Consider the following 16476-nt stretch of genomic DNA (forward strand, 5'->3'; position numbering starts at 1 on the left):
GTGTCATTTTTTGTTTCCTTTTCCAACTATCAGAAACAATATGATAGAAGGGATGAACAGGCTGAAAAGACCTGATTGTCAAACTGCCACTGAAACAGAAATGGAAACAGAGCACTGCTGATCTACTCATTTCAGAAAGTTTTTATGTTACTTTTTTTCCATGTTTTTTCCAAGGAGAAAGACTGAAAATATAGACTGTTGACACCCTTCCCTAGGGAAGGAAAGAAAAGCGCTTCCCCTTTGTATCACTGGGTACTGAAAATGTGGGTTCAGATTCCTGTAGACAGAGCAGGCATGTCAACTGGTTTTCCCACACCCTCAGTCAACACCTCAGCCACCTGAGCACTGGATAGAGAAGGGGTAATTTCTCTTCCCAGTCTGTGAATCTAGGCTTTTCTTTCTAAAGCCATCCATGAAAAGTGATGGGTGCTAAAATATTTCAGAAATGTTAAAAAAAAAAAACCACAACCAAACAACAACGACAACAAAAACCCAAGCCAATCCTAGTTTGCCCTAAATCTGCTTTTTTTCCCTAAAAAGCAAGTAATATACAGAGGATCTTTTAGGCATCTTCTATATTCAAGGTAGCTGGCACAACTGCTCAAAAGATTATTTCCCAGGTAGTGAAACTCCATTGTCTACATCTGGACATAAGAATTTCTCTTATTCTTTTGGAGGAAGTGCAAATGCTTATCAGTAGTTCTGCTGTCCTGCCTCAGGGACAATTACAAGACTGGTATTCATCCCTGTTTGTTCCTTGACTCTCCCTGTACTGTGTACAAGAAATGTATTCAGCACAATTGTTTTTCCCTGCCTCGCCAGATCACTGGATCATCAGTTCCAGCTCTGCCAGAACCAGTCCTGCTTTAATCACCAGCTTGCCATCACCTTCTGGAATCTACATGCTCCTCCTTTGATAACTTTGCATTTGGATTCCGTTGCTGGAAGCTAATTCTCACCACATATTCTATAGGGAATTTACAGCATGTCTCCATCTGTGTATTCTGAAAGTACAAAGCCTCTTCCTTGTGTACTCCTGAGTAATCCAGTAATGTTCTGTTACTTGCTTACTGAAAGTAAAATTATAATTTACTTCTTTAGAAATGAAGAATGTAAATTCTGCTCTGCTGAGACTACATCTGGAGTACTGCACCAAGTTCTGGGCTTCTCCCTTCAAAAAAGGCAGGGATCTAAAAAGAGTCCAGAGGAGGGCAACAAAGATGTTGAGGGACCTGGAGCACCTCCCTTATGAGGAAAGGCTGGGAGGCTGCAGAAGAGAAGACTGAGGGGGGAATCTTATCAACGTTTACAAATATCTAAAGTGTGAGAGTCAAGAGGATGGAACTAGGCTCTTTTCAGTGGTTCCCAACAGCAGGTAATGGGCACAAACTGGTACACAGGAAGTTCATTTGAACATGAGAAGTAGCTTGTTTACTCTGAGAGTGACAGAGCAAGGGAACAAACTTCTACAGGCAGTTGTACAGTTTTCCAGATCACAGATCCACTTGTGCTTTGATCATGTACCCTACAATTCTGAGTTCAGTTGTTCTGGGCTGTGGGCAGTAGGGTTGATCCCACAGCAGTAAGTTAGGTATTCTCCAAACGCCTCCATCTCTTTTCTGTCCCACCAGTACTCCCAGTGGCCTCCTGATAATACACCACACACAAAGGACTGACTCATGCTTTTCTTCTTAATTCTGTGCTTCCCCAAATCCTACACAACTTAAAGTGGATGGAGCATTAACCACCTGTAGGCTGCCCTTAGAACAAAAAGTCCCTGGTAGCTATCAGTTCAATCTCCTCTTCTTACACTGACTTAATGTTTTTATGTGGCCTGCATATAAATCTGGAAGCACTACAGCAAGGCAAGATAGAGCCGCAGCACAGCCTCCTTTCTAATGCCAATTTAGCTTCTTGTGAATATGAAATGGAATCACCTGTACAAGACACTGATTTCCAGATGTCTTCCAAGTGAAAGTGAGATTAGTATACACTAGGTACACTAGTTGTTTTTTAACTAATTTGTCCTATTTTGTTTAATAGCAGTTTGAAAATTTTAAGAAAAAAACCTAACTAAAAATAACTACAACGCCACACTGCTCTATCCCTTCTTACTGCCATCATCAGTGACAAGCTTAAATTCCCTCATGATGTTCCTGTGTTTTGAGTGGGGAAGGGAGAAGCCTGCAATACTTTGACAGCAAGATACGCAGTGGCACATAAAGCTTGTGATGGAAGAACCAAGGTGGAAAAGCCAGGCCTTCACTCACAGCACACAGCCCCCATGCAGGGAGTGCAGGTTTTGCCTGCACAGCTCAGAGTAAGGTTAGAAAGGGATGACTTTGCAGTCGATAACAAAGAAAAGCTTTTGTCTGAACAGTTATTTCATTTCGATAATTGCATCTCCAATTAGAAGTTTATCGGAAGAGCAGAATGATGCCGTCCCCTGACTGGACACAAAACGATCGTTTTGGCAGGACAGACAGAGCTGACAGAGCTGTCCCACAGCCCACAGGGCGAGGTGGTGCATCTCACCGAATTCTCATCGGGATGAAACCTTGACCCTGCCCAAGTCCGTGTGATTTGTCACTGATTTAATTGTAACCACAATTAACTTCTTAGCGTTTATGAACGTCCTCAGAGGGCGCAATTAGCTGCTGCTAGAGAAGCCGAACGGGCCAGCAGCTGCACGACAGACGTCCCTGCTATGAGCTCGGCGGTGTTGGACCCATCCCGTTCATAGCTGTGCTCGGAGGCCCCGCGAGGAGCCCCGCCGCCGCGGACTCCATTTCCCAGCATGCCGCACGGCGCAGGGCGGCGCACGCGCGTTGTCCCGTAGCGTCCGGCTCACACCTCCCTCGGCCGGGCTGCGCGCGGCGGAGCAGCGGTACCGCCATGGAGGCCGCTCCCCGGTCCCGGCCTCGACCCGGCGGGGCTGCCGCTTCTCCGCCGCCACCTCCCCCACCCCCCCCACCGCCCCCGGAGCAGGAGCGGAAGCTGGAGCAAGAGAAGCTCTCGGGGGTGGTGAAGAGCGTCCACCGACGGCTGCGCAAGAAGTACCGCGAAGGTAACCGCGGGGACGGGGCCGCCCCCTCCGCGCCGCCCGGGCCGGGCCGCCCCGTTCATTTCCGCGGGCGGCGGAGCGGCGGGGGCCGCGGGACGGCCGGGCCGAGGCCGCCGCCGAAGGGGGCGTGACGGCGTGGGGGGGGCGGCTCGGAGCGGCTCCGCGGCCGCTTCCTGCTGCGGCTGCGGGCGGGGGGCGGCGGGGTCTCCGGGGCTGCTGGCGGCGGAGCTCTCCCCGAGGGGCGAGCCTACCGCAGGGGTGAGCGGGGGGGCGGGCGGGCGGGGGCAGCGCGCCTGGTTCCCGATGGGCTGCGCCGGTGATGGACCGCGGGGAGGTGAGCGGCGCCTTCGGTGCCCGTGGCTCCGGGGAGACGCTTCGCCGCGGGGATCCATCTCCGAACTGCGGAGGTCTGCGGGAATGAGGAGAGCGGAGAGATGGACGGTGAGCTGGGAAGGCTTTGTTACTCTGCTCCTTTCTTCAGCCGGGGCGTTGAGCGACAGAGTTGGGACAAGCTTAGTGAAATAGATTGCTTTGTGTTTTAGCTGGCCATCGTTTTTAAGCCCATGTGCCAGGTTCTTCTGGGTGGTACTGAAGTGCTTAAAACGCGACAGAAATGGTTGAACGTGAGTGCTGGAGTTGTTATTTTTTCCCTGCTGGAGTTTGTAGCTTTTTCATAGAATCATAGAATGGCTTGGGTTGAAAGGGATCATCAAGCTCCAACCCCCCTGCTGCAGGCAGGGCTGCTCAGGTTGATGGCGATGATCTGTTCAACACAGATTAGCCAAAAAAATCATCCATTCATTCTATGAGTGAGTCTACAGCTCTTCGGTGGCCTGGCAAACAGCTGGCTCTGTTACTCCAGAAGGACACAAGTAAAATCGGAACTGTTGCTGTTCTAGACACAAGTTCTTGCAGCTCCTACGTGTCTTCCCATGGCACATCTGTTAAAGAAACAAGGTTGGACTGCTTTCTGGATTTGGAATCCCCACACAAGCAGCCTATCTGTAGCATTTGGGCAGATAACTACCTATGGAGGCACTGATCAAGAGTCATTGTTTGTTTTGGCCTTAGTGCGAGCCAAAACCAAAGGAAGGATCTCCCGTGTTTGCCTGGTATTTGGTTGAAGGAACACAGTGTGTTTAAACAGTCAGATCCTGGCAAAGGAATCTGGCTATCAGCAGGTCACATTTCTGTTAGTTTGGAGTGTATGCAGATTAAAAAGGACAAACATTGGCGCTATTAACTTCAAGAAATGTGAGCAATCTCTGTATCAGCTGAATTGCTTTAGATGGAAGCCTAAATTATAAGGAAGTCAGTGTAAGCATACTTTTTAGCAAAGGGCAGGTTATTATGCAAAGTTGCTTTATCTTTAGTTCAGTGTCATTGGTTAAAAGAAAAAATAATACCTTGATTTACTTTGTAGGTCCTGTGAATTTTAAGTTACTGAAAATTTTACAGTAATTTTCTAGTCACTTAATTTAGCAGCTGTGTTAGTATTTTCATGGACAGGGTGTAGAAAACAAACAGTTAATCATATCACATCTACACAGCAGGGAAGCATCCATGGATTTAGTACTCATTCAGTAATACACAAGTTGTCTGTGATTTGTGGGAGTAGCACTTCATCTATTAGGTTCAATTTGAGAATTTCATTTGTGGAAGGAAGTTCTGAGTCTTTCTCCTCACATTCCTCTCTGCTTCTGAAAGTAGACTCGAGAATTTCCTTCTGAAATTCCTTCAGTATCATTCTCAAATCATGATTCTGGGATGCTCTTGACCTCTGAAGCGTCTTCTCCTCTTTCTTGTATTGTAACACAGAGCTTGGCAAGTACATTACTCTGACAAAATCAAAGCTGCCAGTTTGCTAAAGAAGTAAAAAAAAAAAAAAAAAAAAAGACTAAATAATCTGTAATCTCTTGCTAAAATTTGAATTAGAAGTGAGTGTGCAAAAAAGCCAAGGTCAAAAACAAAGAAAACGCACCAAAAACAAGTAAACAAAACCCATCCTTGGTTATATACTTACATTTCATTATGCAGGTAAAGCCTCTTGCTTCCACAGTCATCCACCTCCATAGAGAGCAATAACCCAGCTGTTTGTGTTATTCCAGTCCTGTATTGGCTTTTTGTTGTTTTAATTAATACTGCTTCTCACATTTACTGGAGTTCTATGCAACTAATTTCCATTTCATCGAAGTAAGCAAACAGTATTAGAATTGCTGTTGCGTGGACTTTGGTGCTTTATCTGTACTAATTTGTTGGAGGGAAAATAAAAGCATGTTGAATATCTTTCTGAAGGATATATGATGACGTTGCATAGGGTGGATAGACCTAGGGAAACCCTTGATATTGTAATATGATCATAAGTTACCGTGCTGGAAGAGTTGAAGTAGGATACGTACATCCTTGAGACATAGAGAAGTTGATAGAAATGATACGGCCTTGATTTTAATAGCTTATTTATTTGAGAATTCACTTGCCTTGCTGCTATTAGCAAGGCCTGTGTTGTAATGGGGCAGTCACAGAAGGTGACTGTTTATCACCTGCCTTGCACAGTTCATGGTCAGCACAGTTGCTGGTTTTATTTCCCACAATAGTTCTCTCTTTCTTGTTTTGGAAAATGCAAAATTTACAGCAGTATGCTTCAAAACTGCAAGCTAACACTTTTCTAAAGAAGTCACGTACTTGTCCAAGTGCAAAAGCAGTATTTTTTAACTAGCAAATCATCACTTTTTTTCCAAGCTCTAAGGAATCAGTAGAGGAAAGTTCAGTCAGCATCACGTCATCTCAAGGGCTAGGCAGTCTTTTCATAATGAAAAGCCACAAACTCCTGAAATCTGTTGAAACCCTATCTTAATGTGACAATGTAATGTCATGGTCCATACCAGTTTATTTATGACAAACATTTATTGTGTGTGAGATGGATCAACTTAAACTCTTTTCTGTGCTAAGCAAATGCGTCAACTGAATTAGCTAATCATTAAAAAGTTGTGTCAGACTCCTTTAAGGCAGTGATAGACACAGCCAAAACCTGTCTAGTGGTTCCTAAAAATACACATTGTTCTTCAGGTTAGCCTGTAAGCACTGTCTGCCTAAAGAAAACATTCTCAAGTGAGAACAAGCATGCTGAGGTGGAAAGCGTTCACCTAGGAATCGATCTCATTAGCATAGAGAATCATGTGTTTGTCTGGAGTTCTGCTTCTGTTTCCTATCCAGATGGATTAGTTAAGTCTTAATTACTTCACACACCAGAGTGAAATCCAAAAGCTGAGACAGCAGCTCTCAGGTGCTTAGCTTTTTGCTTACAGGAAACTTCAGATTTCTGAGTGCTTGACGTAAACACTTGGAAAGTACAGAAATTAGGTTTCGAGTTGTTTGGTTGTGGTTTTGTTGGTTTTTTTGTTTTTTTTTTTTTTTTGAAACCCAAATTTGGAAAAATCTGACAGTTTGCAGGATTAGAGTTGCTCATGGTTCTGTTGCTTGGTACCACAGGTGACCCAAAGTTTGCAGTGTTTTCCAGTGTGCTCCTTTATGGTACCTGCAGCCCTGCTTTGGTTGCAGCATGGTGATGCCTGTCAGGCCTCACAGACAGGCTTGGTAGAGCAGATTGAGTGGTTTATCAGGAACCAAGCATGATCTGTTGAGCGTGTGCAATGTAATATTAGCTTGCTTGTTTCCAATTGCTTATAATAGCCAAGCAGGGTTGATTTTTACTGTGGTATAAAAATCCCTTCTTCATACAGAGACAGCATTTTCTTTCTATTCTTTTTGTAATCACGCAGACCTCTATTTATCAAGTAAACATTTTCTGTACAGCATGACCCTCAGTTATGGAGTTATATATATAGTCTGAGGAGATGTTTTGCAGTGGCCTACTTCTCTCTGGAAACCCTACACCTAGTACAAGTGGAAAAATTCTGAGGGATCTGTGAAGGCGTTTTAGAAAATATTTTGCTGTGTGCACACCAATGTTGTATTAATGTTGTACTTTGTATTTGAATCATAAAAAAGTGATACTGTTTCCTGTTGGAAGACTTGGAATAAGTTTTAGAGCCATGTTGTACAATAGTAAAGACATGGAGTAGGTAAGTAGTGGATGCATTTATGTGAAAAGTGTTGTTCAGAAGTCAGCTGCTTTATAATCTCTTCCTCTCATGTTTTTCTTGAAAAAACCTTGAGAAAGCTTAAATTCTTCCTGATGTCACTATTTCAAAATGTTTCCTGTTTCACATTTTTCACAGGACAGGAAAACTGTCACTGAGCTCTACATGATATGTTAACAGCTTTTACTCCTCTTTTGATGAAAGCTTAAAACTGGTTTACTGGAGAAACGTATGTATAAAGAGTGATCTCTGTTCATCTTTCCCCACTTGCATTAATTTCGTGGAAGAGAGAAACATTTGGGGATACTGTTACATTTTCAAACAACGAACTAAATGCCATTTCATTAGAAATTAGAAATGATGCTATTTTATGATGTAGGTGTGAAGATACAATTGTCTTCACAGCTTGTGCTCCACGGTTTGAGTGAAAGTTGTATTAGAAATCTCATAATATTTTACAGGATGATGGGGACATTTAATAAGATCACTGGTATCATTTGGCTAGCCCACAGGTTTTGGATGCTCACTGGCTACGGCACAGGCTTGAATCCACTGAACAAACAGCTGTATGTGACCTCCCTCTCAGCTCCTTTTATTGCTTTTGCAGGGAAAACAATGTTCCTGATGCATGTTCAGCACAGTGAAATCTGTGCTTCTGCATCAGCTGCTTCAGATTTTTGCCCCTATGTTATGTCTTCTAAAATCAGTTTCATGTGAATGTGTTTATCTCTTTGGTTGTGTTAAGTGCTGCATGTAGTTGGTCCCTCAGACAGGTTTGTGGAAGAGAGAAGGCCGGTCAACGTCTGTGGGCAGTAATTGCTTTGGCCATTGCTACTGGGCTCTCCACATCGGTGTGACAGCCATCAGTCCTTGAAGTGATTTATGGTGGATTGGAGACACAAATCATTCTTCAGGGTGATGAAAGCTGACCCTAAGTAGCAAATGGAACATATCCTGGAAGTCCATTTAGTATGAAATGCAGATATTAGATTCGTACAGCTTTTACCAATTGTGGTTTTCTATATCTGACCTTATCTAGTATCTATATAGATATCAGTATATGTTAATGTATATGTGTACGTGGGTGTGTATATATAGAAAAATATATATGCACTTGCAATATTTTTGCATTGTAAAATGAGATTTTATTGTGAGACATTTCAGGTGAATCCTAGGAAATGTAAAGTAAGCACTAGTCAGAGAAGGCAGAAATATTGCTTTGTTTGCTTGAACTTTGTCTGAGTTGAAGTTCGCACTCTGTATCCAGTTGTTTAAAACTGGTCAGCAGCGAAGCAGAAATACCGAACATCTTTCATGTGTTGTTTTAATAAGACAGATGTTAGTAGGTTTCTGGTTTGGCTTGTATACACTGCGAGTTTTAAATAGCAGAGTGTTAGCTAATATTCCTTCTGTAATTAATCACTGCCACAGCATCAGATATCTATTAGTGCAGCTGAATTTCAAGTGATGAGTTACTGTTAATAAAGAAATATTATCACATAAAGTATTCATAGGAATTTGATTTCGGCTTTAGCCCAGCTCATGGTGTAGGGTTTCCTTCCCTGCCTACTGATAGGCATGTTGGAGAAGCTTGTTTACTGTTTCCAGCAAATAAGTGAGAGGCAGTCTTAGGAAGCTAAAAATGAGATGGATTTTTTTTCATTCCACAGTGCATTGGCATCAACAACAGCAAAAAGGAAAGCTGGAACATCTTGCTTGCTAGGTACAGCCATGGCTAGCAGCCTGTCAGCTGAAGTCAGCCAGCATTGTCATGGGGGCTTGTAAATATGGGCATAGGTTCCTTTTCAACTGTGAGCAATTCACAGAGCTTTATTTACACAGTTGGACAAATATGAACATGTCACTTGTGTTTCTTTCATTGTTAGTCAGTGTGTTAAAGTTTGTTTTTTTTGTTGTTGTTGTTTCATAGAAGCCAAAGGTGTGCTCAGGAAGGCTTTGAGCTGTCAAATAGATGCAATCCACCCCATTTTCATCTTTTGCTGTTACCAATTCATATTATCATGTAGGTAGCCAGAAGTTCAAACCCTTATTTTGACTTCTTCTTTGTTATAGCTACTTTTAAATTCAGAAAACTGTAACTTACCAAAAGAACATAATAGCTGTGTAATTGCAGTCTTCCTCAAGTCCTAACAGAGTATTTCTTCTGGGGGGTAAGGGAGATTAGGATCTAATACCACATTGCATCTACTTCAATCTAAAGTGCACAGTTCCAGATAAATTTAGGGATATTATATCTAGTTTGCTGATGGGCAAAATATCTTGAATACGTTTTGAGATAGAGGTGATTGCACTATCTGGCAGCAAGGGAATTAAGGAAAAGCATAATTACCAGAGTTGTCTCCTGGGTGCAGATAGTACGCTTAACTCCATGTGAGTTAGCTGTTTTATTACTTGTTGAAGGAAAATGAATCAGATCAGTTGTTCGGGTTTTTATCCCATGCTCAAATGAAAAACACTGTTTTTAGCAAAGCTGAGCTCTGTTTTTTACATAAAAACAGTGTTTAAAATACATTTGATTTGATGCATTCTGTCAGAAGTCTTAGTCAAAAAACAGCAACTTATTAATTTTGCTATTTGTGTAACATACCCCAAATGACAATTGTATTTAACATTCTATAAAGAATAATCTTTTAAAGTTTAACCAAACCAAACAATGAATCTAGAATGGAAGAAAGCAGGATTTTTGTTTTAAGAAGCAGACCATTTGAAGAGAGGAGTTAGTGTTGGATTGGCCCATCAAGAACAATAGACTTGGTCTTCCCTGGCTGTGCTGGAGACCTTTAGTCCTTATAATTCAGTGTGGAATGAGGGGTGTTCCATCTGAATCTGTATAATTTTTCAGTACAAAAAATGTCTTCAGCTGCCCGAACCTGCAGCTAACGTTACCTGTCTATTGCTGTTCCCCAAAATTAAAACTATCTTGTAATTAGGGTCATTTAAAAATAACATCTACGTGACTAACTTGTTCTTTGAGACAGGTTTCAGTGACAGGTGATTGCTCTGTGGTTGAGTTTGGTGGTGTGATTGACTATTCTGCACGCACTATTAATGTTAGTGGAAGTTATTTTGAGGGATTCATGTATTCTAAGTAAATATTAGTGGATTTTTGGTTTTGTTTTAGAAAATGATGTGCTGTGGAGAACCTATGAGTTAGTCAGTTATTTCTTCACTGACTGGTAGACGTGCTAGGAAGAGGTGGGCTTTGGCATTTTGGTTTTAAAGTAGTTAACCTTCAAGGTGAAGAGTAGGCAGCATATTTTCCGGGCAATTTCGGATAGAGAGGATAGCGAGGTTTTAAATAGTTTTAAAATAATATGACTGTAATGGCTTGATAGGTGTGTGAGACTTCTGTGGTGTGCCAGTCTTCACAGAATGGCCAGGGTTGGAAGGGACCTCAAGGATCATGAGTCTCCAACCCCCCTGCCACGTGCAGGGCCACCAACCTCCCCATTTAAAACTAGACCAGGCTGCCCAGGGCCCCATCCAGTCTGGCCTTGAACTTTAGGGTGTCTTATAATTCTTATAAATAAGACGTTTTTCCAGCTGGATTTCAGTGTAACTGGATCTTCTGTGATGTTCTGAGATGCGTCTCTGAAGAGTCAATACCCAATATGGGTTTAAAATTGCATAAAAGATAATTTTCAAGTGCATAGTAAGGCTGTCAGGGAGTCTTAGACTTTATATGACGGTGTGGTCATGAGATTTTGACATGAAAAGTTGGACGCACAAAACCAAATACTGACTTTAAGATGTGATTAAAGATGTGATAGTTCTTTTTTTAATCCTTTAGATTAGCTATCACAGATTTTATTTAATTTACAGCCTTAGTGACAAGTACAGACAATGTTAGTGTTTTAGTAAGCATTGGCTTTGCAGTGGAGCCTTTCTGCACCGTTTACTGTCTTTTTGGTTACACAAATAAATACTGAACTGCATTAGAGTTAATGTGGTATTTGTATGTGGATTATAACATATTCTTTGTGAAATTGAATACACAGCTCTGCTGCTTTCTGGGTACCAGTTGAAGTTGCAAGAACTGTTGTAGTCACTCCCTGAGAGTCTGTCAACAGATAAGAGTCATTATGAGTGTTTTTGGCGTGGACAGTATTGGAGCATGATTCTGGAATTCATGTTCCTGTATGTTTGTATGATGCCCTTGTCTGTGCCTTCTCTAACCTCCCATTGGAGAGGAATGTGGAAAACATGTTAAAATAACTCACTGCCATGGTTCTTGCATAAGGGAAGTTGGACCTCAAATGCTTTATTGAAGGTTGCTGCACAATTATGTCAGTCTCTTAAGAAAACCTTTTATCTGCAGTTGTTTGAGAAAAGCAGACAGGTGGTCATTACATTATACCCAGCACTGACAGAGGGTCAGCAGCAGGTCCTTGGACATAACTGTGTGAGAAGTGTTGCACAGGTATTACCATACACTTGCTTACCGTTCTGTCTTTCAGTGATTTTTGTGGTCTAGGAACTCCAGAATGAGAAGTAGCCTCTTTGAAGTTTTTCATGAATTTTCTTCCCTTAGTCTTCCAAGCTATGTGAACTTTAAGCTTAATAATGCATTTTGTGCATTTTTTTTTTTTGCATTGAAGTTGCTCTTCATGCTTTTTCTGAATGCCTCCTCATCTTCGAAAAAGAAAGCATTGTTTTATATTTAACTTTCCCACATCACTCATGGCCATCTGTCCTCTTATGCTTTCATCCACCTTTTTCCTGTGTCTGATGAGGTGTTCTCCAAACAGAAACTGGGCTATATCTGTCCTATGTTTTCTGTACTTGTAGATCTGTTTGGGTAAGAGGTAACAAAGCAGAAGCGCATGTGGAATTGGATCTGTATAGGATGTGTGATGGAATTATTTTGTGTTCTTTTTTAAAAAATTTTTGCTCTGTATGTCTCTAACAGTCTGCATTGTTCCTTTTTTCTTTTCAGCTCAGTGCCAAAAAACTGTTACTGCCATAGGCAATTTTGTTGTAACTCAGAGTTCCTGTCCTGGGGTGCAAATAGCTCCAGATCTGCTGCTGTGTATTGCATTTTAGATTCTGTACTTATGGACTATTTAGCCCTTCATTCAGCCCTCAGAAGTGTGAACATCTTCAACTTTGCTCAGGAGATAAAAGGAATTGGTGTCAGGAGGCACTGCTTCTGCTCTGTAAGAAAGGATGGATTGGCTAAAAGTATATTATCTTTGCACTTTTCTTACCTATCCGTTTTATTTCTGAATTTTTAAGAAAAAGTGATACTGAGAAATGGAACTATTGTCTAGAAATAGAACAAATGAAGTGAAATGACTGAAAGAAGAACAGTGCTAAACTGAGATTTTTTTTTATTGGTGATATTTTTTTCTCTCTGAATGTTTACTTCTTTCCTTTCTATCTATTCTGCATGTTCTTCATCAAAATTCCAGCAAGTGCATGTCTGTCAAGTGTTTTACAGCTGTCGGGCTCATGCAGTAAGATTCAGAGCTTGTGGTAAAAGAACTGTGAAACTATATCTAAATTTCATCACAATTAAATAGCTATTGAGAATACACTTTAAGCTTAGCTAGTGTTTTCTGTCTTGATGCTGTCTGCATAGATTCAGCACTTCTGCTGTGAGGAAATGGAAGCAAAGCTTGTGCTTGTTTTGCCTCCTTTGCTGGTAGGACACTGTCTATACCATTTTTTGTTCTCTTTCATCAGTAGAATTTGATATGTCCTGTGTGATTACTTCCACATAAGGCTTTCCAGACAGCTCTGGCAAAGTGAGCCCTAAGTTCCATCAGAAACACTGGTAGAGCTGTGCCTCCATTGTGCGTTCCTCAGGCATGCCCTGTGCTGGTGGGCAGCTGGGGACCATGCTCATGCCTTCTGGTGTAAAGCATGTCTCCCTGAACTTGGATCATTGGATCACTTGGGAAGTACTGAAGGATACTGCTCAAATATAATACTGCACTTATTTGTCCAGTCCAACAGCTTTCTCATGTGTTTGTCTCACAGCAAGCAGAATACGTGATTTCTTGCTTAGCTTCCCTGTTGTATTAAAACTAAAATAGTATCATATACACTCCCTGGCCTTCCATCCTGATTGCTGTCTCATGCAAGGCAGTGTAAACACCTCATTGAAACATGACTCATTTTGATGATTGCAGATGATTATTTTTGGAGAGCAAATAGTTGTGACATCCCTAAACCAAACTTACAGAGGCAGTAACTTAGATGGCTGGTTAAAGTCTTCTAAGTCTTCTGTCTCTCATACGCAGTCTTGCTGTAATTGGAGGACAGATGGGCTAAGCAGCCATTATTACTGTTTTGCACGCATGCAAAAAGAAGAAGTTGCCATGGAAAGAAATCTGTTACTGCTAATTAAGATGAAGCATATCAAAGGGATTCTCATGAATGAGTTAGAAATACCTTACTGATATGAGAAAGACAAGTTATACCATACTTTCAGGCTTTAGCAGATGTTATAGTCAGCTATGATTGATGCACTTTCTAAGTATTTCTTTGTCATGTTAAGGGGCCACAAGACTGGTTCTGAAACCATGCTGTTAAATATTTGTTGTCAGAGTCAAATCTCAGAGTGTACGTTTGCTTTTAGCTGTATCAACGTGAGCATGCAAGATCAATGCATAATTTTTATTCTGCAGATATATATATATAAATCTATACCTGATGTGTGCACACATTTGTGATTAAGAAACAAAAAAGGAATTAGTGAAGATCATACCTGCGAGCACGTATCTTTTTTTCTTATGGCAGAAGAGTCTTTTAGTAAAAGTATACCAAAGTTTTTCATGCAGTAGAAACTGTAACAGGAGTTGTAGCTTGCACCACTAGCATTTGCCTTGTATTTGTTTGGCAGTACATTATGTAAAGCAAGCTAGAAGTAGATACTTCCCAGAAGTAGGGAAGTGGGAAAATCATCATGTTTAATTAGTTAAAAGTGTTAGAATTTAACCTGCAAGACTTGTTTTTAGTGAGATGAGGAACATGAAAATAAAACTGTTAGTGGAAATTGGCAGACAAATTTGTCTGATTTTTTTTTTTTTTTTCCCCCACTGTAATTGATTTGATTCTTCAGTACTGTTGCTTACAAGTTAATTTATTGATACTGACTACATAGGCAGATATCAGTGAAGGCTTGAATTATTTTTCCATTGTATCCAAGGAAATCTGTAGTCTTGATTAAACTTTCATTTGAGCATTTTTCCATGTAATATCATGCAGAGTACTTACTGCAAACATGAATGCAACTAGGAGGCCTTCCACTCTTTCGTTTCTAAAAATGTTTGTCATGTTTAATACCCGTCTACAGAACCTGGAAGCAGAACTTCCCAGTGACTTTAATTTCACGGAATGAGGTGAACAAAGTCAGTGTTCTGAGAATATTGCTAGCTTCTCAAGTACCTGATAGTCCCTTCACCAAAGCCTTGATGAAGTATTGTGTTTGATTAGAGAAAGGGGGCCTCATTTTGTTAAATGCAGGTAAAGTAATCTCTTACCGCATTATGTAACTTCTTTAATTGGAAGATGGGGACTTTGCCATGAAGATAATGAGACATGTTGTGTCTAATGTGCAGTGTTTTTTATTGTTGTTTTGCTCAGTGGGAGACTTTGATAAAATCTGGCGTGAACACTGTGAGGATGAGGAAACTCTCTGTGAATATGCTGTGGCAATGAAGAACCTTGCAGATAATCACTGGGCAAAAACTTGTGAAGGGGAAGGCCGAATTGAATGGTGTTGCAGGTAAGTCCTCGTGTCTTTGAAAGATGTGGTTGCGTGTTTCTATTTGTAATTCTTTACGATATAGATGTTTTATTTGCTAATTCTTTACATTTGTTCTATAAATGTTAATGATGATTGGTTCCTAAAACAAATACCTTTTTACTGTTCCAACTTACAAACTGTAAATCCATAATGAAGTAGTTTCTTCTAAAATTAGACCTTTTTTTTTTTTAAAGCAGCTTCAGCAAACAACTTCCTTTTCTTCATGTGCTGAAGCTGCAAGTAAATTTAAGAAGTAATATTATACATGTTCATCTGAATCTAAACTGAACTAATGCAATGAGCATAGCTGAACAGGATATGGGTTTGACTTGTGCATGTAAGTACATGGATTTTAAACTTCTTGCATGTCCTAATAGTAAAATCCTGGATTGAGTTCAACTAAACTATTTCAATCCTTGAGGAAAGTGAGGTCTAAAATAGGATAAGTGTTAGTCACTCAGGATTCCTACATATGGTTGGCATCTGAAGCATACTGTGAAACCTGTACAGCAGAATAAAACAAAATACTGTTGAAGTCTTATCTGAAAAAGACTTTATGCACAATCCTGCCTTCAGGAATGTCTTTAGACAGAGGAAAATGATGCAAGTCTAAGAGTAAGGTCTTTGCATATCTAGATGTTTAGAAAAACTTCAATTTTTCCATCATGATATGAAAGTTATTTTAATCAATCCAATTTTGAGGAAGTATATCAACTATATGTAATAAAGTCTTTGTAGGTATCTGTTAGTCTGTTTTTAAAATGCTGCAGCAGTGGAGGTTTCCAGCTTCCCTGGAATCTTTAAAAATCAGTGTAGATTAATACTTAATCTATTCAATTTTAACAGATTACCATTCCCTTTTAGTCTTGGAATAGTCATCCTGTATGTGACTGATACAAAGTAATGAGCAAAAGAAAGAGAAGAAAAGCAAGGATGACATTACTACATTTCATTTTATTGCAGAGATCTTTGGATCCCGTAAAACAAGCAATCAGGGCGGGGGGGGGAAGGGGCATGGACTGTGAAACAGTTAATATAGAGTACATCAACCTGGTGGCAACTCGAGGCGTTCTGTGCTTGATGAAAGTAGAGCAAGTCAATAACAACCTTATTTTCTTTCTCTCTACAGCAGGCTCTTATTTAATATTTGAAACCCATTCTTTTTGTATCAATAGTTCATAGATCAATTGGATAATTAAAATTGGAGAAGACCTATGACTACTACATCTGCCCTTTCCTTAACCACTTCCGGGGGTGGTAACTCCACTACCTCCCTGGCCAACCTGTTCCAGCACTTAACCACTCTTTGTCAGAAGAAAGTCTTTTCAGTATTCAACCTGAATCTCCCCTAGTGCAACTGGAGGCCATTCCCTCTAGTTCTTCCGCTCCTTATGCAAGAGAAGAGGCAACCCCTACCTCACCACAACCTCCTTTCAGGCAGTTGTAGAGAGCAGTAAGGTGTCCCCTCTTCTTCGGACTTAACAGTCCCGGTTCCCTCAGCTATTCCCTATAAGTATTGTGTTCCAGACCCTTCACAA

At 40.9% G+C, this 16476-nt stretch overlaps 1 protein-coding gene across 2 annotated transcripts in view; it reads left to right on the top strand.

Annotated features, from left to right (window-relative positions):
- Positions 1–2858: 2858 nt before the first annotated feature.
- Positions 2859–16476, top strand: part of SAMTOR (S-adenosylmethionine sensor upstream of mTORC1) — a 33676-nt gene continuing 20058 nt past the window's right edge. The window contains exons 1-2 of one of the 2 annotated variants that reach the window (XM_031615595.2): positions 2859–3067; positions 14776–14917. In XM_031615595.2, the coding sequence (XP_031471455.1) occupies positions 2896–3067; positions 14776–14917 (314 nt within the window). In that variant the 5' untranslated portion in view covers positions 2859–2895. Of the gene's footprint in view, positions 3068–3347; positions 3506–14775; positions 14918–16476 lie in introns of those variants that run through there. The other variant, XM_031615603.2, reaches the window with a different exon arrangement.

Source organism: Phasianus colchicus, chromosome 1 (genome assembly GCF_987193195.1).
Source record: "Phasianus colchicus chromosome 1, bPhaCol1.hap1.1, whole genome shotgun sequence".
Lineage (NCBI taxonomy): Eukaryota > Metazoa > Chordata > Aves > Galliformes > Phasianidae > Phasianus > Phasianus colchicus.